The 27,124-nt window shown below is 40.8% G+C and overlaps 1 protein-coding gene across 5 annotated transcripts in view; it reads right to left on the minus strand.

Moving 5' to 3' along the window:
- The window catches only part of cfap20dc (CFAP20 domain containing), a 40,423-nt gene extending 28,039 nt beyond the window's left edge, over positions 1–12,384 (minus strand). The window contains exons 1-10 of one of the 5 annotated variants that reach the window (XM_056438496.1): positions 12,106–12,384; positions 11,879–11,968; positions 8,066–8,159; positions 7,904–7,976; positions 5,285–5,399; positions 5,001–5,148; positions 4,469–4,615; positions 2,724–2,875; positions 2,575–2,602; positions 67–165 (exon numbers count right to left, since the gene is read on the minus strand). In XM_056438496.1, coding sequence (XP_056294471.1) covers positions 67–165; positions 2,575–2,602; positions 2,724–2,875; positions 4,469–4,615; positions 5,001–5,148; positions 5,285–5,399; positions 7,904–7,976; positions 8,066–8,159; positions 11,879–11,968; positions 12,106–12,126 — 967 coding nt within the window. In that variant the 5' untranslated portion in view covers positions 12,127–12,384. Of the gene's footprint in view, positions 1–66; positions 166–2,492; positions 2,603–2,723; positions 2,876–4,468; positions 4,616–5,000; positions 5,149–5,284; positions 5,400–7,903; positions 7,977–8,065; positions 8,160–11,878; positions 12,032–12,105 lie in introns of those variants that run through there. The other 4 variants (XM_056438495.1, XR_008834518.1, XM_056438497.1 and 1 more) reach the window with 4 other exon arrangements.
- Between the last annotated feature and the right edge of the window lie 14,740 nt (positions 12,385–27,124).

Below are 27,124 nucleotides of genomic sequence, written 5' to 3' on the forward strand. Positions count from 1 at the left end.
GTTCACCAAACCATATTCTGCATTCCAACATAGACAGAGAATATAAGATGCTCTTGTATATCTTACCTGACGATACTGGCCTCTCTCTTCCAGCGCCGTAGACTCGTAGCTTCTTATATCCCTGTTTGTCTCTCGGGGGATGGGGCTGTATCGTGCCAAGTGTTCCTGCATGCAGTACTTTCAACATTAGAAAAGCTTTATGACACAAAACAGTCAAACAACAATGTTATTATAGTTTGCCAGAAGCATATCTGTCAACTGATTATGCACTGTGAAAGTCCCTATGAATGAAGGCATTTCGGTAACTGAGCTTTCATTCATTCAGTGCAGGGAGAATACATGATGTTCAACTGAATTAAGGAATTTTAATCATCGTTTTTTTGCATTGAGTCATGCTCAGAGGATGTTCTATTACCAACTATGAAATCTGTTATTAGGTGCTTTGGAGAACATGCTTGGACAAAGAGGGGCTCTTGTTTTGTTAGTTAATTGGGAATGCTTTTACTGATGTACGAGAATAAGAATAAAGAGCTGTAATGAGAGGAATAGGGTGCACTTTTACAGCTGGCAGTCAAAATCCTGTTCTGAATAAACACATTTCACAAATAAGATATTTAGATGTACTGAGTAGAAGCTAACTTGACCCACTCGCAGGTCTTCTTGCTTCACCTTCTTTAAATTTACTGGCAAAATCACTACATTAGGGACAAAATATTGTTATTACACAGTTATCGTCTTACGATTTGGTTCTGGTAATATGGCAAAGTTTTCTGAACTATCCATACGGTTTTATTGTTTCTCTTCACCTAATTATTCATTATATCTACATTGCTAATGTTTATTTGACAAAAATTTTGTAGAAGAAACCAATAGTCAACCCTACAGTATCGTCGCGTTATGGTTATCGAGGTATTTGCTAGGAGATAACGTGATATTTTATTTTTCTCCATGTCGCCCAGCTCTACACTACTTTTTTTTAACAATGTACTTATCAAATTAATAATTCAACAACGTTTTCACTGGGTACAAACAAGAATACGATGAAACAAAGTCACAAACCCAACACGACATATTATTGATTTGCTTTGTTGGCAATTGAGAAAAAGGTATTCAACTCAAAAAAACCTCATGAGACGGAGACATTATGAACTAATGATGCTTTTGGTAGTGGTGATATTAATGTTTACTTCATAATCAATAATGATTGATGAGCACTTATGCAAAAATGTGAGCATAAGAACTAGGCGTTGCTCTTTCAAATAACGTTTTATAGATACAGGATTCAACTGTAATTCTCTGTAGATTTTCCATAAACTAATCAACAATATTTATGCATTGAGTTCAGTTTAGTTTTAAATTTATTTTGCGTCACTAAGTATAGATACTGGTTCCCCAACTCACTCTCTTTGCAAAATTGTTTTATGAGCGTGATATATGCTGCCCTGTCATCTCCCTTATTGGCTCTGTGTGCCTTTGCTGATTGCTTACCGATTATTAACCGTGCTTTTGAACAAAAAACAAGTAATCATATCTGCCTTTAAAGATAACTGCTCTACCTCTGCATCCTGATGGGTCTACATTACAACGTAGCCTCTAAATGTTACAATTTATTTTGTTCTTTCTTCTTTTTCATTCTCTGCTTTGGAAGAGGAAGAGAAGCAACTGAATGTTCTTCAGATGTAAAATGAAAACGGCAGGTGTGGGTTTTAACATGCAATCAGAGAAGGAACCGGTCATGCATGGGCTTTATGAAGAAATGCTCAGACACTCACAAAGAAGACTGCTCTGGTTGCTAATGTGGGTCATAAATACACACGTTTGGAAAACAAGATCCAAAGCAGTCACAGAGTTGTTATTGCTCTGTGTTCAACACTCCTACAATGGCCACCACCCGTACCTCTTAAATATCTGTGTGTGAGTGTGATGGCGTCTTCGCTGTCTTACAGCAAGTCTCAGGATACAGATGTGCTTGTTATAGATATACAAAGCTCAATTTGCATTACCTCTATTTATTTTTTAATTTAGAGTGTGAAATTGTTTTGTTAAACTTAATATATTCTATAAGTACTGTAGATATTAAATGTGAATCATAAAGTCAAAAAATGAGAGGACACAATGATGACAGTGACAGTTCACAGATATGTTTACTGTGTGGCATCAGTGTCTAAAACAAGAAAAAAACGAAGCGTAGCAGCTTCCATATTTGGCCAGGAAACCAAAGAATGGTTGCCATGGCAAGTACATGCCCCCCAAATAACGTGCGTTCCCCTCCCATTTCCTGTTAATAGCCAGCTTTGGTTCCATTTTCTGACACAGCCTTTCATCATTGAGTTCAAAGTCCTCCTCCTCATGCTCGCCATGTACGTAAGTCAGTAGCGACACCAACACATACAGAATTAAAAACAGTGGTGGAATGTGATTTGATGATTAAAATAATCCACGACGGCATGTATAGGTGTTGCATGCAGACTAGATGAAACAGCACTATGACGACTTATTTTAATCTACCCTCAATAAGAATGGGGGAAGGTTCTCCGTGGGATAAATTCTCCCTCAGCTTGGCAAGGCTCTCACTTTGGTCCATTCTTCTGGACGGGGATCCCTGTGAGGTACAGCACAAAGAGAAGTTCAAAGACAACATGTTATATGTTGTACTTGTGGTAATGCAAGACATATGTTAGTGTGAGACTCATGACACATGACACATTTGAGAACAAGTGTACATTTCTCTCCACTCCGTCTGAGGCTGCATTGCTGTTTCTTCCAGTTTGAGGGGATGGCCCTGAAAGTGGGGAGCCTGAGGCTTTGTGTAAAACCCCCTGGGGCCTGGATCGTCGATAACCAGTTGATATGGCCGTGGTCGAGTGATCAGGAACTGCAAAGAATATCTCATTATTGATCTTTGTTGTTTGAAGTCGTTTTTCTTACATCTTACAACACTCAGTCATACATACATATTCTAATTAAATAACTACAGACTAAAGGCACCAACTGGATTCTTTAATCTGTTTGTTGTCAGTCAAGTAAATTATAAAGTGACCACAGTAACTTCCCAAGGATATGCTTTACATTTACAAATGTGAAGCATAGTTGATATAGATGAAAACCAGTTAATTGTGAAGGACTCAGAGCAGCATATTGAAGATTGAAGCCGCCTCCACACTCGCCACAAAGCCCTTTCAAAAATCTTTTTTTGTGAATGGAAAACTTGTCTTTCATAGTTTGAATTAGAGCCTGCTGATTACAACCCACAGTTTACAGTTGAGGTTTAATGGCTGTGTATGAATTAGACTGCTGAACTGAGTGAGTTGGTGTATTTCTTCCGCTCCATATCTTCATGTACAAGAATTGTGCTGTAGAGAGAGTCATGAAAGGGTCACAACGTGACCCTGCTGTATCTTTGCCAGGGCTCATTAGGACCACCTCAGCTGACTCAAACCAAAAAAAAACGTTCTCTCTCATCCTGATAATCAGAGCTGAGAGCAAACCCTTTAGAAGAAGAAGAAGAAGAAGAAGAAGAAGTTACACTTCTTTGATGCAGCAGATTCGACACTCAGAAAATGACGCAGGTTTAGGAGTGAGTGTACTTCACGTCTACTTCACGTCTACAGAAGCCCAGAAAGAATGTGCTAACAATAAGGAATGCAATGAGATCTATGATAATTAATATTGTGAGCGATGTTTTTTATCTCTAAAAATGAATTGACCTTGAAACAGAATGTCTTTGGTGTATTTGACAATCACGGTTTGTTTGTTGCTGCATTGTAAGAACTGCTGTAGTTTAGCGTTAACCGTTTCTGGCAGATTCGGTACTAAAGCAACAATATTCACCAAGCAGTTTGGTCACAGCTAAATTGGATGCCGACTTTAATAGCAATCGTTTTAATTATGATTAAGAATGTTATGCTAATAATGCAGATGCTAATTATGAAAAGCTATTCCTTCTGTGTGGTTACAGCTCTCTTCTATGGGCATTGCCGGTTGATTCAACATGACTTGGACAGCTGTCAGAACAAATAAATAAGCGCTGATAAAAAGGCCACAGAGGCGGCGGAGCTGAATTACTGGTGCATGTCTTTTGATATGAGGAGATAATTGCAGCTCTCTGAGTACAGGTGAGGTGCAAATGAACACAAAAATGAGGACCACAGGAATTTCATACGGGAAAATAACCCGATTATCATCACAATCTCTTCGTGAAAAACAATTTCCCTATGTGCAACAATTTTGGCACCATGACGATTCTCTATGTATAGTAACCATTTCACTGGTAGACTTTGGGGCGAAAAAAATATATAGTACAGTAAAAAGTACAATATTTGCCTCAAATGTAGTGGAGTAGCATAAAATGGAAATACTCAAGTACGAGTACCTTTGTATAGTATAGTGTTTGTGTAAATGTACTTAGACACTCCCTCCAATACCGTTAATTAATACATTCACAATTCTGTGATTTGCTCTTACTCACCACAGTCAGAGCTCAACAGTCCAGGCCTCATGTCGGCTTTCCGCAAATGATCCATATTCAACACCTGAGTGACGTGGGTAACATCTGGTGGGAAGTGGCAACTGCGAGGTATCAAGTCCATAATACCAGCACCACTAAGAAACATATCTAGATAAAAAGAGAAATATCTCATATTTAGTCTACAGAAGAAAACAAAAGACATCATCATGACATATGAACACCAAACAATGGTAACACAGAAAAATACAAACGACAAGCTCTCTTGTCGTGTAAGTGTGCGCTGAATAGCCAGCGTCAGGTGCAGCAATTGGCTCTGCTGAGCAATTTCAAAAGTTAAGGAAAGATTACGACAAACTCTCTCTCTCCACACACATGCACACAATGTCATATTAACACACAACTACTTTACTCAAACTGAAGACCACTGACTTACATTACTTCAGATGCTTCGCTATTGTATCTTTTAAGTAACCACTTATGGAGGGGACTTTAAATTAAGCTGATAAAACTCTGTTTTGACGTTAATGATTACCATCATTTGACATTCCTGCAGGCTCTGTTTTCATGGTGAAGATTCTGCGGACTTTACAGGTGGCAAACAACGTGATGCCATCCAGTGTCAAAAAGCCCTTGAACAGTTCCCCGGTGAATGATTCAAGGTCGATGCACAAAGTAGACCACTGAGACAAGAAAAACAATATGATTGTGTAGTTGCAGTAAAACGATCTCTGAGAGATGCAGTTCAACACCTTCAAGCATATAGCAGAAGGTCAATTTAAGTACTAAAATAATATGTCATGGATGTTGAATACTCACAATACTGCGTTTCAATCCTACAAAAGGTATCCTTGCATGCAAAAGTGTGGCAGACAACTCTTTATGCACTGTTGATAAGTGAATTCTTCTTTTCCGGTGCTCTATATCAGTTATCCTGCAAAAACAGACAACAGAACATAAATTATCACCAGCATCAATTGTGTCATTAAGAAGTTCTGAGCAGAGGAAGCCTCACGCTTTATTATTCTGTGAGATAAGCGCTTAAGGTGTTTTCGCTTTAATGTATTGCTGTGAAATCAGCTGTCATGACAGTATAACAGAAGAACAGCAACACCAGCAGTATTTCTTCAGGGTTCTTAAAGTGTAGTGTGCAAGTAAAAAGCTGGATAGGTAACTTCATAGTGAGAAATTATTTCAAATTCTGACAGTATTTCTATTTTGCTCTCATGACACAACACAATCGAAACAGCAGTATACTGTCTAACACAGTCCTAGTCTGTAATAAATTGAATTTTACCATGACATGAATACATTGAGCACAATAACAGACTCCATAAAAAGAGTGTGATTCTTCTTTCTATCAATAAACATCCACACAGTATAGGCTGCAATGTTATACACGAATGGTTATTTCTTTGAATATGACTTTGTAGAATTGACTGAGGCTGGTAGTTCATCAAGTAGTTAAGCAGTTCATAAATGATTATTACAGGGGAAATTAGATTAAATTACAGTCATTGCTAATATAATCAATATTCCAGGTGGCTCAATTGACTTGTCATATTTTCTGTAAAGATCGTGGAGGGGGGGTATGTCTCATGATAAACAGATCTTGGTGCAACCAAAGTCATGTACATACTCTCAAGTCGTTCTGTTCCCCGGACCTGGAGTACCTAATGCTCATGTCGCACTATCTCTGGTCAAGGAGGGTATACAGTCACCGTAACTGCTGTGTACATTCCGCTGGGGACATAGCGCTGAAGGAACTCTACGGGCGATCGAGCAGGAGTCGGCACTTTAGGCTGCTTTCATTGTATGGGGACTTCAACAAAGCGAACCTGAAGAAAGTTCTCCAAGTTCTACCAACACATAAAAGCAACACGAGGGGAGCGGATTCTGACCACTGCTACACTCCCTTCCGGATGGATAAAGCCCTCCTCCGCCCACCGTTCGCAAATCGGACCACCGCTCCATCCAACTACTCCCCGCCACATAGAGGCTGAAGCAGCCAACCACCGCTGTGAAGGAAGCAACGCTGGTCGGACCAATCGGAGTCTATGCTACAGGACTGTTTGAACGCGCGGACTGGGATATGTTCAGGGTCGCGCGGACAACAACGCCAGTGAGTACGCGTCCTCAGTCACCGTCAAGAAATGCATAGATGACGTTGTTCCTACCAAGTCGGTTCGGATTTATCCCAACCAGAAACCGTGGATAAATGGCGATGACGCTGCACTCCGCCGCGGAACACCGCCTTTGACTCCGGGAATATGGCGGAATACAAAAAGAGCCCGCCACGACCTCCGTAAGACCATCGGCTCAAGAGTTCAGGAACAAGGTGGAGGAGAAGCTCAAGAGCCATGACGTGAGGTGTGTGTGGAAGGGCTACAGACAATCACGGACTCTTGGGAGGAACCAGCGGTGAAGAGAACTCTCTACCTCCTCCCAGGCGAGCTAAATACATTCTTTGCTCGGTTCGACGTGACGGCAGTCAAGGCAGCGCCGCCGAGAGACCAGCCTGCTGATCATCTCAGAGGCCGACGTGCGCAGAGCTTCAAGCTGGTGGACATCCGGAAGGCAGCAGGTCCCGACCACATCCCGGGCGCGCCTCAGAGCATGTGCAGACCAGTTGGTAGAGTCTTCGCAGACATCTTCAACCTCTCCTTGTCCCAGGCTGTTGTTCCTGAGAGCTTCAAGATGTCCGCACCATTGTGCCTGTCCCCAAACACCCCAAGGTAACCTGCCTGAATGACTGGAGACCCGTAGCCCTCACCTCGATTGTCAGTAAATGCTTGAGAGGTTGGTCAAGGACTTCATTTGTTCCATGTTGCCTGCCACGCCAATCTAAGCAATTTGCATATCGTCAAAACAGATCCACCGATGCACGTGAATTGCCATGGCACTTCACAATCACTCACCTGGAGGAGAAACTGTTGTGTGCAATGCTGGTTGTGGACTACAGCTCAGCTGCTCAACACTATTGTTCCCGCCAAGCTCGACACCAAGCTCAGAGGTTCAGGCCTGAAACAGCAGTATACTGTATTTTACCATGACATGAATACATTATGTTATATTGACTGAGGCTGGTAGTTCATCAAGTAGTTAAGCAGTTCATAAATGATTATTACAGGGGAAATTAGATTAAATTACAGTCATTGCTAATATAATCAATATTCCAGGTGGCTCAATTGACTTGTCATATTTTCTGTAGTCTGAGGGAAATCCACTTGTTTTATTTCAGTGAATTATAATATCAACTATACTGTCATGTGACAAAGTGTTAACTTGCTCCATTAACGATCAATGTGGTTACCATCTTGAGCCACACTAACCAAAATACAAGTCCTTCATTAACAAGAGAATTAGAGATTAATTCAGATATACCACAGCGCACGATATAAAAAACAATTTAAACAATATTAAGCGTGCTGTACTTACATTAGCTCAATAGAAAAATCCTTGCAATGGGGAATATTCACTTGAAGGACCAAGAAACGTTGAAGAAGTCCCACTAAGAAAATACACAACATGATTTGAATTACGACTAATAAGTAAGCATAACACATTATAATTTAGAAATTGGTGTTGGTGGTGACTCACGAGACATTTTCCCATTCTCTGGCATTTGCATCCTTACTGTCTGGCTGCTACCCTCCAAACAGTAAACAAAGCCTTTCACTTCTTTATTGTATTCCTAAGGGAAGAAATAACATAAGAGCCCTTGCTAGGTCCAAGGATCTGCTTAGCTATGATGACCGGTAGTGTGTATGCATACAGTCAATGAGGCTGTACATGTTTTCATGTGAGCAAAATATAATATGTGGTTTGAGTGTGTGTGCCAAGAACAGCTCTCGGCTATAATGACATTGAAAGAAAAGGTGAAGGGAACGTGTAAAGTTTCACAGCATCTACAATAAAAAGATCTCATTTCGTTCAGAGTTCATTTTGCTTTTATAGTTGAATTTACTGATATCATGGGATTTTATTTCCCTTATTTTCGCAGTTTACAACAGATCTTTCTTACAAAAGTTGGGCTGTGCCAGCATCCCAACTTTTGTAAGTGGCCTACATCTGATTGACGTCTGTAAAGGATGACATTCATGGGAACATGCACAACACATTATTCAGACGACTATGTTAATTCTATGATCAATCAGCCAATTAGACTGCCTTATATTGCATGTGTTATTGTCTACCCATGCCCTGGCCTGTGTGCAAGCTTGACGTAGAGGCCTGTAACGTATGGAGGACTCAAAATGACTTAAGTATAAATAAATAAATTCATGAATAAATATGGGAATAAATAAATGCTTAAATAAATGTATAAATAAATAAATAAATGCTTAAATAAATGTATAAATAAATACAGGAATGAATCAATATAAGTTATAAATCAACAGGACATCATTAAATAAATATATTTCTACATTTCTGTATTTCTTCATTTATTTATTTATGTGTCCACACGTATTTCTTCATTTATTTATGTGTGACATTTACGTGTCCGTATATTCAAATGAGCTGGGCGGTCCGAACCTCTGTCTAAAAAGCATGATTGGTCACCGGAGTGTGATGCACCTGGTGTGTTGTGCTCTACTATTTTTGCCTGGCACATGAAGCTGAAGTTGGCTCGCTCAGCCAGGGCCGGAGTGGGGCCACTTTTCAGCCCGGGAATTTCAGGCTCAAGACCAGCCCACTTTTTTCATGGTAGTGGAAATTGGATAAATGAAGCAACAGTTCAGCTCTTACTATCCTGTAGTTCTTTTATTAATACCATGGTCCAACAAATAATGTAACGGTTAAATACAACAATAATAATCCACTTAAGATGAGAAGTTAACAAAAAATATGCACAACATTAAAAAAGGCAGAAGGGCGTAGCAGGGGTGTCTGACTCAGATTAGGCAGTAGGCCAGATTTGTTGGAGTGAGACCTCATGGGGGCCGTCATTGGCATGGTCATCATTTTTCTGCATGAGTATTATATAGTGGTGATTTACTCCTTTACTAGTACACCCACTTCTGAGCAAACAATGCATATTGGTTCACCAAGTACTGTCATATACTGCTCTTTCTTAGAATATATAACTTTAATTCATATCATTTCCTCTGTTATCCTCTCTACCTGTCCCTGTAGTCATGGCCTCCTCATTGCAAATGTCGGGCTCATCATTTTCAGCAGGAGACTGTCTTATCTGCTGCTCCGAAGCTACAAAGAAAAATTAAGTCATATTACGGCATACTTCAATATCAATAGTATATATCAATATTTGCATAATATTTGCAAAGTCTATGGATCACCATATTTTGGGTGATATAAAAAGGCTAATATTTTAATTCAATTTAATATTTTGCTTGGGAATAGGTTGACAACGCTACAATGATATTAATCAAGGCTACAACGTTAGCCGAATAGTTATGTTGCTAATCATTAGGCCTTTGTCTCTCTTTACCAGTTGCCACTTGTGTTTATCCTCTTGAAAATAAATCTGTAAGCTTGGCACATTTGGCAGCATCCTCCTCCAATGCCTTTCTTTTTTTCAACCTGGCTTTTTCAGCCCCTCCTGCCCTCTTCCTCCCTGACGCGTATCGCTGCGGTCGGGCCGGCCCAGCTATCCGTAGCTGAGAGAACTTTTTGGAAAAGACGGCTAAGGACCGAACCAACTCTATTATTTGGGAGGGGTGAACTTCCTCGCACGGTAACCCATGCAGAGGCTGCGGTGTCAGAATGCGGAACATGTGTAGCCCACTTTAAGAGAAGATGGACTAACGTGACAAATGTCAACAAATAAAATTCTCGACCGGCCCAGAAGTGAAGCGGCCCACCGGGAACTCTCCCGATTCTCCCGATTACCCACCCCGGGCCTGCGCTCAGCTCACCGTGAGCAGAAGTTAGCCTAGACAGCTTTTTGACTTCAGCCGTTTATCAATTCCAAGTGCACTGAGTACAGACTCGTGTTCTTTTGGAGTCTGGTCTTGGGAGTCCAGACTCTCGAGGACGCAGGACGGTCTTTCTGGTCGTGTGACGTCACCACATCAACTGTTCTTGTTCATGAATTTACTCCAATTATTCACTGTAAAATACTTTACAGTGGAGTAGAATGTGTTGCGGTGTTCACTGTCGTTTGGCGTATACTCCGCCCACAGTAGCCTGGTACTTGTTCCCGAATAAACGGTAATAACTATAAAACGTCTCGTAGCTTTCCATCCTGACCCAGGGTCGCTACAATATGAAGTTATGAATCTCAGTCAAATTGACGTAACGTTATCTTTTAATAAATAATAAACTCGTTGTGCTCTTTAGATCCTCCAAAACCTAATTATATATCATGTTTAGCCGCTACGGAGGCGTCAGAGCCAGCGGAGCATTTCAAAAAGTCCTGCCGAGATCAGGCTTCTCTCGGCGGCCGCACAGCGCGCTGACCGCCCGGAGCTCACTGGTCCCGCGAGCAGGACCTCAAATCTCCGTCGCATATCCTTATTAGGCTGAATCTCAAGAAACCGACCATAGATTTGATGCTTAAACTACTAACTTATCGACTGAAAACATCTTTAAATTACATTCCGTGACTCAACAACAGTAGTATTTACAGGGCTCTCAAGTCTCACGCATTGAGCGTGAGACTCACGCATTTCGGTTTTATCTCACGCACTCCCGCCACACATCGAATTCCTCACGCTGAAAAAACCTCTCGGCTATTTAATGCTTGAATGCAGGGGTGCTCAATATGCCGATCGATTGTTCCGCTGCAGAGCTCCGACGCGGGTCTGCGCGCATTGGGATGGAGCAAAAAAATAGTCTGCTGTCCTGATGTCAGTGGGGAGCTCGTTCCACCACTGAGGAGCCAGGACAGCAAACAGTCTGGATTTCGAGTGATTAGCTCGAGGTGCAGGAGTCACAAGTCGGTTGGCTGTTGCCGAGCGGAGCGAACGTGCCGGGGTGTACGGTGTGACCATATCCCGGATGTAGACGGGGCCCGATCCGTTCAGAGCACGGTACGCCAGAACCAATGTTTTGAAGCGGATGCGGGCAGCCACCGGTAACCAGTGAAGAGATCGGAGGAGCGGAGTGGTGTGGGTGAATTTCGGGAGGCTGAAGACCAGTCGAGCTGCTGCATTCTGGATGAGCTGCAGAGGTCGGATGGCCTTAGCAGGTAGACCAGCCAGGAGGGAGTTGCAGTAGTCAAGGCGTGAAATGACCAGAGCCTGGATCAGAACCTGCGCCGCCTTCTGAGTAAGAAGAGGCCGTATTCTCCTGATGTTGTGCAGCATGTACCTACAGGAACGCGTTGTCGCACTTAAGTCATTTTGAGTCCTCCATAGTAACTGAGCTAGTTAAATTGACTAACTTATGTGCAATAGTGAGCACATAGGCTACAATGGTTCAGGTAAACTGGCAGCTCTGAAAACTCACCTTATGAATGGCTGACGGGCCTCCGTAAAGTTTCCATTTAGCTACAGGGTCCTTTCCCTGTCCACTGAAGATTTCCACCACTGCTCCACCCTGCGAGAAACAAGATACGCGTCACTGTTGGCCTGCAGCTGATGTGATGCTGCATCAAGCTAACGCGCATAGCTAACACGCTGTTTGCGGGTAGCTCAGGAACAGATCCAGAGTCAGTCGGGGTCAGACAAACTCACCTGATAACTAGTCCTGAACATTATCCGTAACCTTACGTTAACGGTCGAAAAATAATATCTAATTTAATCTCTTCTATTCTATCTGTTTCGTTACCCCAAAGCGTTGGATGTGTTACACGCGGAGTTATGGGACACCTGCTTTGCTTACTCCGGGCGTGTTTCCATGGTTACCTGACGCTACTGAAGCTGTTCTCCCGCAGGTTATTCCGCTCAGCTGTTGGGCATCGCGACCTGGCGGTTCAGGAAAGGAACAACTCATCGACGTGGAAATATGGCATATCAAACCAGTAACTGATGGATGAACGTCGCACCTATTTGTATTGTGTATTAAGTTTTTATCGTTTCGGTGTTTTGCAAATATGCATAGCCTATGCTTATGAATAAATACTGGCAAAACTACGGAATTTAATCACGATCAGCTTGACGTTATCACATTGTATTTCATCATACTTACTTTCACCAAATGTAGGCTATTTTCATTTAATTCCTGCTGTTTTCCACAATCTGTTTTTTAATTCACAGTCAAAATGTTTCCATTCGCCATTTTCTTTCACACAGGGCAATAGTCTTGTGTAGAATGGCTTTAACTTTTTGAATGCTGATAGTAAGTGTTTGATCTTTTACTCTTCAACTCATCACCGGACTACACAAGAGAAAAAACAATAGATTCTCATACCAGATAATCCCTATGCGGTTCATAGTGTGATATGGGTTGTTTTAATACAGATGTTTCTAGACCAGTAAAAAAAATAGAACAGGATTCAAATTATATCTTCTTGTGGAATGCAAAAAACCCCATTATTGTGTCATTGTCGCTTGCTTTGTTTACCCTGCAGCAGGGCTATTATGAGATCAAAAAGATGTCTTTTTAATTAGCTACAGAGGGAGACCACATCCTTAAGTACAACGGTATGGCTTACCACTTATTAAAATTTCCCGCATGTATCTGACTTCAAACACATGGTGGTCTCAGTTATTTATGGATACAAAACAAAAGACACCAAAACTCAAAGTAGTCCCGTCACATCGTTGTCTATGAGTTTTATTGTTCTTGAACAAGCGCCACGACGACATTTAATATCGCTGTCCCTATTTGCATTTTTGTGGATTTGTTTGTGTTCAGGCTCGCTGTAGGGATACTAAAAAAGCTCTTCTGATATTGTAGCAAAAACTAATCATCGCCGTTCCTGAAAACATTTTCGGAATGAATGATAAGAATGCATCATAGAACAAAAAGAAAAGGGTGCCATATCTTCCACACTGAGACCATCCTGGCTGCACCCTTGCTGTGTCATTCAATTGATCTTTAGACACGTACAGATCTGTTGTGTGACTATAAGAAACATTTTAGACAATGGGAATATGTAACAGAGAGAGGTCAAAAGGTGCAAATGGATTTTCTACATGATATCACGTCCAAATGGGGTCAACTCCGCAGAGGATAATTAATCTGAGATTGTTCTTCTTTATCTAACTAGTAATTTGGGCTGCTTCTCCTTGCACTCGTTTCACATTCACATTGTAAATGCAAGTGCTTTTTTGTCATATCTTGCTTCCTGAAAGTCCTCTTGTTTCCTCATTTCCTCACGTTCATAGGTGGAATCCTACTTCTGTACAATGAACGTACTTGAATGAACCTCCGTGTAGAAGATTATGAAACACTTCACTTTACCATGATTCATTCATTGTAATACACTTTAGCTGCATGCATCTCTGCCGAACTAATAATCACTGCAGAGTTTACTCTGTTTTACTGCTTTATCATGACATTCAATGCAGAGTTGGGTAATATAGAAACAGCGTCAATGAAGCATGGCACAGGGAAAGTTTCATAATTAACTTTTTTTCTTGGTTTGACAATGATTGGGACAGACAGCACCATTAAAATAAAGCCTGGCATGCAGTGAACACTGACGAAGCCAGTATGGAGAAATCAGTTAATAAATCAGTGCCTGTTAGCATACATAATTATGACTAATTATTTACTCATTATTTTGAAAATAATCTATTCATTTGCATCAGTCAAAACACATCAATTAGTGTAGACAATGTTAGTGTTGATGTACTGGAGAGTGACAGTAACGAAAGCTGGTTTTGTCATTGGCGTTGCTCATGGTTCACGCTGCTGATATTCCCAAAACACATTTTAAGATGAAGCTTTGAATGGAATTAAGGGTTTCAGATTTGAAATCACCATTACTATGAACAATAACTATATGTACACATCAGAGCTTATTTTGGGGCAATAGGAAAGCAGGGAGTTTACAGATGAGCTAATGCATCTCAGAGTATATCGTACACATAGCAACAAAATAAACCTATTTGCATTGATCCAGTCAGCGTTTCTCTTTACACTGCTCATCATCACTGAAGGATAAGCTGAATTATTTCAAAGTAAAAACATGTAATCAATACAAGACAATACAGAAAATAGTTTCCCAGAGGGATCCTATGAAAAAGACCTATAGTGGAAAATAAGCGTCACCTCTTTTCTTTAGCAGCTTTGTTTTAGTTTTATTTGAACTGATATGAGTGATCATTTATTAACGTGAAGAGGCTTTGTTTTCATCATTGCAGTATTTGGGGACATATTAGGTTGAAGCAGCAGTTTTGAAAAGTTAGAAGTTGGAAAGTTGAAGTCCTTGTCTAGGAGATTTCTTGTTATCACAATTTACATTCCAGTTTCACTTTTTTTCATTTGTGACCTACTTCAAATAAAAAATGTTAAAAAGCCACTGTTCAAGTCACCTTAACTGTGTCTGGACACAGTGTAACCTTGAATGGGCAGCATCTATTAATAGAGCCTTGCCATAGACTTTTCAGAAGTTCACAAAGACAAAACCAATTAAAGTGAGAAGTCCGTGATCAGGGTCATTACTCCATATTCTCACTTCCTAATACTGGTTGTGGCAAGTAGGACACATTGTCAACCACTATAACCTTGTTTTGTAATCTACAAGTCTAACCTCAAATAAAAAACCAACTGGGAGAATCAGAAAAGCTTCTCATACCTTGTATCTGCTCATATTCACCAACAAAGGTTCATTTACTGACTATTTTGACTCTAGCCCTTAATCTCTGACCCACATCCTTAAACCAATCACATGTTGGCCTGCAAGGTATTAAAAGGCGTAATGGTGACAAAGTGGTTAAATCGTCCCGTGACATTTACATGTCTGTGTCCTTGCTCTAGCCAGACAAACATGTAGAGCGTTACTTAAACAATAATATCCCCAAAAACATATCCTGAAAGCCTTTTTTTCACAGAAGACATTCTCAAGTTCACTAAATAATAAAATGGCTGAAGTTCATGTAGCTTCGGTTTCATTGTTCTGCTATTGGCTCGCCGTCACATGTTCAAGGCTTACTGTCATTAGAAGAATGTCCTTCTGACAAGTACAAATACATGCTGTGAAAAAGGTCTTAACATTTATTCACAGAGCTGAAGGGTAACAGATAAGTGAGCTTGAGCAACCTCAATCATTTTTTTCCAGTAAAATGTTTTTTAAAGAATTGTGAAGTTGTTAAATTAATTGAAATATCTCTATTATTTATTGTCGATACATTTGTACAAAACAGCAACTTTGCTGTATCAAAAGAAGCTGTAAATTGCCTTGGATTAGCTCATTCTCTCATTTAAAACACTTTTCCAGCACTGCCAATCTGAATGAGACGATCCCTCTGCTGAGAATGTGCTGAAACAGCCTTTGTAACGAAAACTAGAAAGTGATTCGATTAAAAATTAAAACTCATTGTGCCTTAATTTCTCAATGTAACACAATAGAATAATATATCAATGTACAGGCTTAAAATCACAACGCAGTGATTGAATTTAACCTTAAATTCTCTCCAATGGTTTTAATTCTATCTTCTTCAATTTCATTGCCAATCAGAAAAAAACTATTTACTTTGCTCTTTTCGAGGATCACCATCAAAGAGAACACCTGCATCAGAGAGGGAGCTGTAAACTGAGGGTGAGCAAGGCCATGTCATTCTGTGAAATTACCCCGAGACATACGCTAAAGTCAGTAAAGTATCTGACATGAGGAATTCATTTGTCAAAGTATGCGGTTTCCGAATCACATTTCCTTTCTGCTCTGAAAGAACGGGTCACCTCGATGCCGGGCAATCACTCACATGCATGGTTACAGACAGACGGCTGCTTTCCGTATTTAAGGTGCTGAATTTGGATAATCATGTCAGTTGTGAGAGAGGTTTATCGCCCACGCTGCAAGGCAGCAGATGAAGAGAACATGCATTGTAGTGACTCCAAAGTAGAACTCTTTCTGGGTGTTTCATCTTGAACACAACTGTGCCCTGAGACAAGGCTTTAGAGTTGCAGCGATTGATGAGTGTGTCTGTGAAATGTAGACGTGAAGCTGGTGATCTTTGAATTGGCTAGGACCACAAGGCGCATGATGAAAATACATTGCCTTTGTGATCATTGTGAAGATAACTGGAGAGCTCTGCTGCAGGTTACAGTGCCTTAGCTCCAGAAAGGAAATGATGAAATATGAACTCTGCCACATTAAGTCACCCATGCTCAACTAACCCCCCTGTCTAATATCATGTTTTACCTCCGAGGATGAAAACATTGCAGCATAAGCCACACGGTTACCATGCCCACACAAGACCTACATTTCAGGAGCCAGGCAGTCTGTTGTTATACTATATTTTTGCATCCAATTTGCTTTTTCACAGACGATGTCCCTTGCCACTTTGACACTCATCCATACGGAATAGGCAGAAGTATTACTATACTTATGATTCTGACTTCTCTTGACAGAAAAACGTGACTGTGTCTTCACTTCTTATAAAGTTCATGCATCCGATGTTGAACAAAGCCCGAAGCAAGCAAACTTGAACTATGTTTACTCTTTTACCCTCTCTCTCTGCTCCTTAAACCTCATGGCATGCCAACAGGGTAAAGAGGTGAAAGCAGAACATTTGATAGACGTGGGAACAAAAATAATTCCAATCTTTATGAGATCTTTGTTTGCAAAGGATGATACATTTGTGTATGTGTGTTGCAATATTCAGTACGTGGTTTGTGCTTTTGGTAAGGTTTTGTTTTTAATACTGATGCCTCTTTATGACCTGCATCCAGTAAACAAGACAAATATTGGATATTTCTATATAGTTTTTCTTAATATTTGTCCGTGGTGTCACCGGGTCAGATTCTGGTAAATCGGAAGAAATCATGCAGGTTTACCAGAAACCCCCTTCAGCTCAGACCGAGGCCCACACCTGTCTCAGCTGCCATCGGTCCCCGCTGGGAGCCAGCACCAACACCATGCTGGAGAAACTACACCAGCTGGAGAAACTACACCAGCGCAGAGCTGAAGGTCCTGATTGCATCAGCCCCAGGGTCCTAAAGACCTGCGCGCGCCCCTGTCTGGTGTCTGGCAGCGCAAAGCGCTTTCTTCAACCTCAGCCTGAGGCATCAGTGCTGTGGAAGACGTGTGCCTGGTCCTGTCCTGTCCCGTCCAGCACCATCTGGCCTCAGCGACTACCACCGACGGTCAGCCCTCACCTCCCATGTGATGTGAGTGCTGTGGGCTGGTGTAGCCCTGGTCCGGCCGCAGGTGCTGTCGTCGCTGGACTGCCTACAAGCCTCTATGGGAGTGTGGACTTATCATCATCAGCCATCATCTGCTGATCTAACAGCTACAACGCGGATGGAAACACCTGGATGTGAGAGCCACTTTTGACTTTCTTTGACTTCTCAGTGCATTTCCACATCCAGCCACTGCTGAGTGAGAAGGAGGGTGGCAGGTGTGGGCAGCGTCCACTCCTGATCTACTGACTGACTACACAGCAGGACAGGTCAGTTTTGTGCTGTCTGAAGTGTGCTGTCTGTGGTGGTGGGTCGTGATATTGAGCCCACAGGGAAACTCTCTGTCTCCCTGTCTCCTTCCCACCACCCACCGAGTGACTTCAGTACACACGGTCATACCATCTGCAGAAGTACTCTGATGATTCTGCAGTGGTCGGGAATCGGGGGTGGGGGGGAGGGGAGGAGTACAGGGAGGTGGTGTAAAGTGGGAGAAAAAGAACCACCTGAACGCCGAAGACCAGAGAGACGTGAGACCAAGACCAGAGAGAGATGGTCAGAGGCTTCAGCTCCTAGGCCTGGGAGTGGACACTGGAGAGGTATGGGAGATGGATGGACATGGTGGCGCCCATACAGTACCTGAAGTCTCCATCGACCGACTGAACCAACAGGCCAGCAAGAAGGATTTGAAGAGGAGAAGTCTTCTCTTTTTCCTGAGTGTGCTTGATCCAGCTGGAGTTATTCTACCAGCTGGAGTTATTCAGTCGTCGGTGTGCTGCAGTAATGCTGGACTTTGCTGAGGAGCAGCAGGGAGCCAGCATCGGGCAGTGACACCAGCAAACACCATCAAACTGGTTGGGAGGCTGGCTCTGGGCCCCGGTGCAGGAGGAGGTGGTGAACAGGTGGTGGAAGGAGGGCGTTGAAGACCCGACTGTCATATTGGCCACCCGGACCACCCTCTCCCTTTCCTCCTACAGGGACTTTCGTACTTTCTCCCAACGTCTCCCGCCACAACCGCTGCCAGAGGAACATTCGAGAGAACAGGCAGTGAGGCCTCACAACAGTTCACCTCTGCCTCTTGCCACCCTACTAACCCTAATTTTTTTTTTGTTTTTTATTTTTATTTTATTCTTGTATTATTTGCTGCTACTGGCTATACCATTTCCCTTGAGGGATTATAGTTAATATATCTATGCTGCTGGAGCCTGCTGGAGGGAAGGGAGGCTGGGGAGAACCAGAACCAGGTCTGCATGGGGGGCAGACTGTCAGAACTTTGCTGCAGTTAAATGAGAAACCACATTAATCATCACAACTTTCACAGATGCACATAGACTTGTGTTTTTTTAGGGGGGAGAAGAGATCTAAAGTGGAAAATAGCAGGTCAACAATATATGACACGTATAATTGGTGGACAACATTTGAAAGTTGGGAACCTGATGATTCTTTTCGGAATCGCAAATCCGTAATAAATATTGTAAAATCAAATGTAACCCTTTTTGACTCCTCTTTTTAAATGGTGAAACATCTTTACGAAACATCGACAACAGGACATTGAGGGATATCATTGATAAAGCCATGCTGGGATTCGATATTTAAAACTTCTGACATTTGGAGATTTCCCCCGAGAATGGCATTTTTTCTGCAATTTGATGGCAAAGACGTTGGTTCTGGAAACTGCTCCGAAACCCCCTTGTCGTCCGTATACATAGCAATGCCATACATCCTCTGAATGCCTTGGTCTAGTTTGTGATTGTATTGTTCCATGAGGCTGTGATTATGCTAGAGGTCACACAAGGTCATCGTATACACAAGTTTAAAATAAAACCTTTAAACTGCATGCAAAAAACGTCATGTTTACACAGGGAAAACCGAGTCTGTTACCTTGGATTAGAAATGATGTATTCTGTCTTCCATCATTTAGGTTTCCAAAAAACGGTGGAAGAGCTGGATCATTTCTATGGCAATTTTTCCAAAATCTCCCTCCACATGACAAGAGCTGGCAACACCAAACTTGTATTTTGGCAAAGCTACCCGCTCATTCTGATTCAGGTTATATTAAGACTTTGGCAAGGTGGATGGTGAATGGTGAAGATAAAGGGTAGATGTACAGGCTTCATTAATCCTCACTCTGATTCAACTTAATGGTTGTTTTTGATGATGTATTAGAATCGGATCATTTGCGGTCTCCACTTTGTACACAGTAAATTCATTGCAGTTGGTAACACTTTTTTTAACTATGGCAAATGTATTGACTTGTCATCTATTGATGAACTGTTTACTTATTCTTAAGCTTTCTGTGGTAATCAATACAAAACACACAGCAACAATAAAGGGTGTTGAAGCTCTCTGGTCCAGTAAGCTGTACAATAGGAACACAGAACAGTTGCTGTTCAGTGGACAATGATTGACGGCAGAGGCCTCCGGGAGCTCCCAGATGAAAACATCTCTTAAAGCGGACCGTTGCACATGATTCCAATGCTGGCCATCTCTGTATGATTGATAGCACTTTTAAATGCAATTTCCTCAGGAGTTCTTCGTACATCACACAAAAGAAGTGAGACATTTCGCAACTGATATAATTTAAATATGACTGTTTGCTGATATTTACATGGCACATAACGACGAGCAAGCTGGCTTCACAACTCCAATGGTGAAGTTGGTCATTAAAAATGATTTGGCTCCTCCAGTATCCTCCATGGCACTCTTCTTTTTTTCTTTTTCAATACTTCCAGGTGGAGTTGACAGACAAGAACAAATTAGCAAATGACAAATTCATCACAGCAAGGCAACTTCATGTAACGCTGTTGTCTAATAAAGAAAAAACAATGAGCTGCTCATCTAAATGATGTTACTGATATTAATTGGGTCAAGCACAGAGTCCGTCTCAAACTGTAACTGTAAGGAGGCTCATTGCTCATTTAATGAGAGATAAGCTGCTGCTGGACAGTCAAGACAAATGAGAAATGGTGGAGGGAACACCAACCAGCTCAATTCTTTTCATGTTGCTCGACAGCTGTGAAAAGATTCAAGACTGGTTCAGTCGACCCTCCTTTGTGAAAATTATATCTTTGTAGATGTGTGTGTGTGTGTGTGCATGTGTGTATTATGTGTGTGTGTGTGTGTGTGTGTGTGTGAGTTGGAGAGAGAAGAAGACAGTCACACAGAATTGGCTATTTTCTGTGTACTTGGCACAGCTTCATTGAGAGCTCAGTGGTGGGTTTGTTTAACTCTGCTATGGCACAGCGGTGCCAACAGCTGCACATCACTGGCTACCAGCACACACCATACCTGCCAGCAAACACTGCTCTGTCATTTTGAAATGATCACAATGTTACCTTTGCCATTTAATTCTTGTTTTTGGTCAATGCACATAGTTTCAGGTTGCGTCTGAAAAAGGATCTCATTTTAATTTAGACCCAGTGGAGGTGGTCTCGCGCACTTGATCCCTCACATATGCCAGCTTGTGTGTGTGTGTGTGTGTGTGTGTGTATTTACACCACCCTGGAGGTGGGCTTGGTTGGCAGTGTGACAAAGTTGTGGTTGTTAGTAGCTTTCTGCAGGTTGAGATAGCTTATATCAGCAGGAAATAAATCCTAAATTTGCATTGCAAGCAATTTGGTTTATAGTTTGCTTTGTTGTTGTTAATAACAATCATTGTAAAACAATTACATTACAATATAAAGATGTTTTATACATGTAACATAAAAGAGGCTTTGACATTAAGTCGCTTTCCTGTACAGGGGTCTAAGTGTTATCATTTTAGGAGCAAAGCCTCTATGACAAAGAACAACACACATATAACAATGTAGGAACAACAATAAGCTTCAATATTGCTAAAGATTTAGTAGATTCAGAATGAATCTTGGTTGGGAAAAACTTCTCCTGCATCAACACAACAAGATGTATCTTTCAAGAAATGCTTCATGCAAAATGTGTCCTTGTAGAAGTGTAGTGCAGCAGCTGCGGTCAGCTTGAACAAAATAAAAGTATTGTGGAGTCCTCTCTGTGCTGCATAATTCACTCTCTGCTGTCTGAATATGTTGCAACATTCATAGTTTCTCCAAAATATAAACTGCTTTCAGCTTGTTCTACCACTCCCTTCATACAGGATTCTGTCTCACTTTTAAGGCATATGTTTGATTACATGATGTCCTCAGCTGGTGTTTATGAATGGCACCATTTTGTAATTTTTTTAGTACATTGAAAATAATAAAACAAGCCATGAACACATTGATGAAGAGCCCAACAAAATACTATTAAAGCTAGAAGGAGGAAATCAAGGTCTTGTGCCGGCAATTTGATGAATAGAGATGATTGCTGTGAAATGGAGGGTGGCTGCTTCTTCGGTTTTACTCACTTTTAATGAGGAGATGCCAAAATGCTCAATGCACCTTTTCAAAAGAATGATGTTTTCATGATCTCTGAGTCAGTGAATGTAAATTATAACACGACACATGGTTTATTCTCATTAGTGGTGGTAACTAAAACATGTTTTACTTGGCTCACGCCATTCTGTAATCTCCATTGGTCATTTTAATTTAATTTGCAGCTGAGTATGAGGCATTTGCTGAAGCAAGCTTTATCTTGAACACATGCCTGCACATAATAATGTCCAGTCCACTGGGGGATTGTATTCACCTAATATGCTTGCATTGCCACAAGCTAAGATTGTCTAATGTAATATAGAGTTATTCCTAAATGGCATATAGTTGTGTAAGTAAGGAATAATCCATGAAGAACAACGCAGTTTCGTTGTTTTAAACACAAGATATAAACACAAAGAACCATTGAATATGAAGATACACTTTTGTTGAACAATTTGAACTCATGAAGGATAAAGTTAGTGATTCCATTTTTCTGCATGTTGCCATGGTTATGAATATAGGTTGGTTCACCACTTTATGAGCAATTAGGCAAATATAGCTGCTATAAACATTTTACCCAACCAATGGGTACAAAGGCTTGAAATCAATCTGACTGACAGCAAGAAACTTTGAAGATTCAATGTTCTGAACAAACTTGTTTCCAAATGTTTTTGCAATAATTCAATAAATAGTTTTGACGGTCTTGTCAAAGACTACTAGAATTGTATCATCTTATTTTCCTGGTTCGGAGACGTGATAATCTCCCAATTCAAAATCATGCCATGGATATTGCTCTTGTTGTGTGATGGACAGGTCAGTTTAATGTTTAAAGTTTTTCATTGATCCACTTGTTAGACTTGAGAGAATTGCATCTTGCATCTTGCAGACATTCCTAGTCGACCATCTGGCTGGAACATAAGACTTACAAGCAAGGTATTTTAAGTGAAAGGAAAGGGTTTATTTATACAGTGTGCATCTCAGACAAGTCTCTCTCTCTCTCTCTCTCTCTATATATATATATATATATACTGGGCTTTGTGAACAAGAGTTAGTTCAGGTAACAATAGTTCCATTGTTGGCATTTTGTAAAGCTCAGCACAAGGTGTAACATGTAACATTAAAGGGCATATTGGCATCATTAAATTAACACGTTCTGCTCAATACCTCAAACACACACACAGTGAAATACAGACCTTTGAATCATTTACTGGGTTGTTGTTTTGAAACGATTCAGTGCATTACATTCAGCTGGTCTAATTTCTCAAGTGTATTGATACTCTGGCCGTGTTCAGCACAAAGGAACTTTTCATTGTGTTGCATCTCAGGTTGAATGTTGCTGTGTTGCTTTGTACTATTTTCATTGTGTAGAATTTTCCGTTTTTGTTGTAGCTCATTCAGATATGGATGTCGTGGATGCCTTTGCTGTCTCTGTTGCATGTTGCCATAGTAACCTCTCCCTATTGAATTTGTGGTCCTGAGGTCAACTTGTTTGCATTATTAATGTGGCTTTTATTTAATTTGTATGTCATACAAAAACATCACATCAATACCCAGATATAGATTTGCTAAAAAAAAGTTAAGTTTCCTGCTTTAACACATAAAGATATAGATGAAAAGACATTGCCGTTTTAGGACCAAGTTTCAGCATTGGGATTATTTTTTGGGACTGGAACTGTCAACATGCAACATCTCACTGACTTGACCTCAAACCGGGGTTGTTTCAAACCCTTTCCTAACTGAAAGAAGACAATCCAACAGGAACTCAGGTGTCAAGAAGCACCAGCAAAGGAGAATTGTTAGTTGAAAAAAGACACAAGTTGGAGCACCAGCACATCTTGATATGTTAACAGAAAGGAGAAATCCAAACCTAACCTATGATTATTCTCCACCAGCTATTACGTTTGAAAAATAGTTTTCCCCCTCAATGGGCAGGTCAGATAGTCCTCCCAAATTGCATTTCAATCAAGAGAAACAATTTAATGAAGTATAGTATAGTATAATCATTGCAGATTATATGAGTTAATAAAGTATTTTCAGGGATAACGTTTCAATAGAAACAGATTTTCTTCCTTATTTTAATCGCAGTTTTTAACAATTTAAAAAAGTGGTGAACCTCAAATATTATTATTATTTAGAAGTTTATTTCAGGGACAACGTACAAAAAAACATTAGTCTCCGAAGAGAAAAGATGCATTGCACTAGGTTATAGCTTTTGCTATTTTACACCTCCAGTCCCTTGTACATACAATATAAAACAATACAAAATAAAACATACAATGTAGAACAATACAATGAAATACGTACGATAACATTAAAAATAAAATAGAAATAAAAAACCCCTACGGTCAATGAGCCTATTTACACAGGGGCCAGAGGCCCCAGAGGTTGATTATCGTCATGCCGCCCCCCCATTAAGGGTACCCTACTGAAAATGGGAACATGATTGACTCGCTAGCAACTGTCCTTTCAGGTGAGCTTTGAAAGTGACAATTGAACTGCACCTCCTCATCTTTTCTGGCAGACTGTTCCACTGAGTTATTGCTTTACAGAAAAAGATGACTGTCCAAACACAGTGTAGCGGAACGGTTTAACGCAATCAAGTACTGACACTGTTCTTGTAGCTCTGATGGAATTTGTAGGACGAATATGTACAAAGTCACACAGTGGTGGAGGTGCCAACCCATTAATGATTTTATAGACCATACATGAGTCTGCTAGTTGTCTAAGGTTTTCAAGCTCAGTAGCCTGTGTTTCTCGAGTATCTTACAGTGGTGGAAACGCATAGGCTTTTTGTCTAAAGTTTTCAGGGTTTGTTTATACAAGGAAGCAAGAGGTCTTACATCTGATTCACTAGCTTGTCCCCAGCATGTGATACAGTATGTCATGTGGGAGAGAATCATAGCGTGCATAAATATCTTAGCTGCTTCTAAGGAGAGACAGTTTCTGATGTGTCTAAAATTAACTATGTTGTATTTTAATGTTTTAACCATTTTTTACATGGCTCTTAAAGTTTAAATTGGGGTCTAATACCACACCAAGATATTTAAAGTCAGAGACTACGTCAACCTTGACACCTTTGATCAAGATGTCCGCTGTTGGAGCCATCTTCCTGTGTTTCTTGTGGAAGAACATAGCTTTTGTCTTAGATACATTGAGACTTAGGCCTGACTCTTCTAGCCATTTTGTGATAATCTCCAATGCAGCTGTTAACTTAACAGCTGCTAGCGTACTGTTGCTGCATAAGTCCACACAACAGTGTCATCAGCATACATCTGAAGATGGATGTCTTGAGGACAGTGCTGTGGGAGATCGTTTATATACATGCTAAATAATAGCGGCCCCAACACGGACCCTTGTGGGACACCCATTGTATAGTTCATGACACTAGACAGAGTAACACCCACTTTAACACATTGCCTCCTATTAGATAAGTATGAAGACATCCATGCCAGTGCTGTGTTTGAAAAATTAAAATGAGACAATTTTGACAGCATAACAGCATGGTTCACTGTGTCGAATGCTTTGCTCAGATCTAAAAACACAGCACCAGCTATAGCTTCCTTATCAAGCCTGGATTTGATATGTTCTACAAAAAGCAAAGTTGCAGTTTCAGTAGAATGATTCGCTCTGAAACCGAACTGCATCCGATGCAGCCCAAACTCACCTGAGTTCATAAAAGTGGTCAGCTGGTCAGCGACCACTTTTTCAGCAACCTTAGAGAGTATAGGCAGTATACTTATCGGTCTATAGTTACAGGCATCAAAGCGGTCTCCAGACTTATGGATAGGCGTCACAATAGCACATTTCCAAGCATCAGGGAAAGTACAGTGTTTAAGAGACAGATTGATCAAATGTGCATCAGGGGCAGCTAGAAGATCTTTGTGTGCTTTGATGAACGCAGTATCGAATAGGAACATATCTCTACTTTTAGAGTTTTTCATGGAGCTAATTATTTTGCGTACCTGGACCTCACTTGTTTCAAACAATGTGAAAGCCTGCTTTGTGTAGTCAGTTGGACGGATGACCAGGTCCTGCTTCATGAAGCCTTTCGTCAGCTCGTTTACAGAGTCAAGAAAAAAGTTATTAAAAACATTGGCAACCGTGCGATGGTCTTCAATTATCTCTCCATGTATTTTGACTTTAAGATCACCTGAGAATTTTGAGTCCCTCCTTGTAAGATTATCTATATTCTTCCAAATTAGTTTACTGTTCCCTTTCGCTTCATGCAGTATACCAAGATAAAAGTTAGATTTAGCTTGTCTCAGCTCCTGAGTGACTTTGTTTCTAAGACCTTTATATAGAAGGATGTCAGTGTCTCTCCTGGTCTTAACAGCCTTCCTCAGTGCAGCATCTCTAGATTTCATAAGCTTCCATACTTGACCATTTAACCAGGGTAAATTATTTCTCTTTTTCTTTTTGGTCTTTAACCTTACAGTAAATCTTTCCCTCACAGAATTAATTCTGTGAGTGAACATGTCACATCCAGCTGCCAGATCATCAGAGGACAGCAAGTCATCCCAATTTAGGGTGGTAATTTCGGTAGCAAATTGGTCCTGTTTAGCTCTGGGAATACACTGAATGATCTTCCTTTTTGTTGTAATATTGCTAAACCTATTTTTGGTCAGTTTTCTTGCACATAAGGTAAGGTTGTGGTCGGACAGGCCGGTAATTAAGTTATAGTGTTTAATTATTCTTTCTGTCTTGTTGGAGAACATCAGATCGATCTGCGTGCTAGAGCTTTTTGTTATTCTCGTCGGACCGTTGACTATTTGTTCCAGGTGGAATTTATCAGTAATCATTTTTAACTTTTTTCTCTTGGATTTGTCCTCCCAATTCACGTTGAAGTCACCCATCAAGATTAGTTCCTTATTCAGATTACATTCTTTCAGGGTGGCCTCAAATTGATCATAGAAAGCATCGGTGGCAGATGGGGGTCTATAGATACCTATGATATTAAAAGACATTTGTTGGGACAGGATAATTTTAACACCAACGTATTCCAGCATGCCACCGGCGTTGTAGGTCACACGTTCACATCTGATGTTGTCTCTTACATAAAGAAGCACACCACCCCCCCTTCCATCTGGTCTATCTTGTCTAA

This window comes from Pseudoliparis swirei, chromosome 18, assembly GCF_029220125.1.
Source record: "Pseudoliparis swirei isolate HS2019 ecotype Mariana Trench chromosome 18, NWPU_hadal_v1, whole genome shotgun sequence".
Classification (NCBI taxonomy): Eukaryota; Metazoa; Chordata; class Actinopteri; order Perciformes; family Liparidae; genus Pseudoliparis; species Pseudoliparis swirei.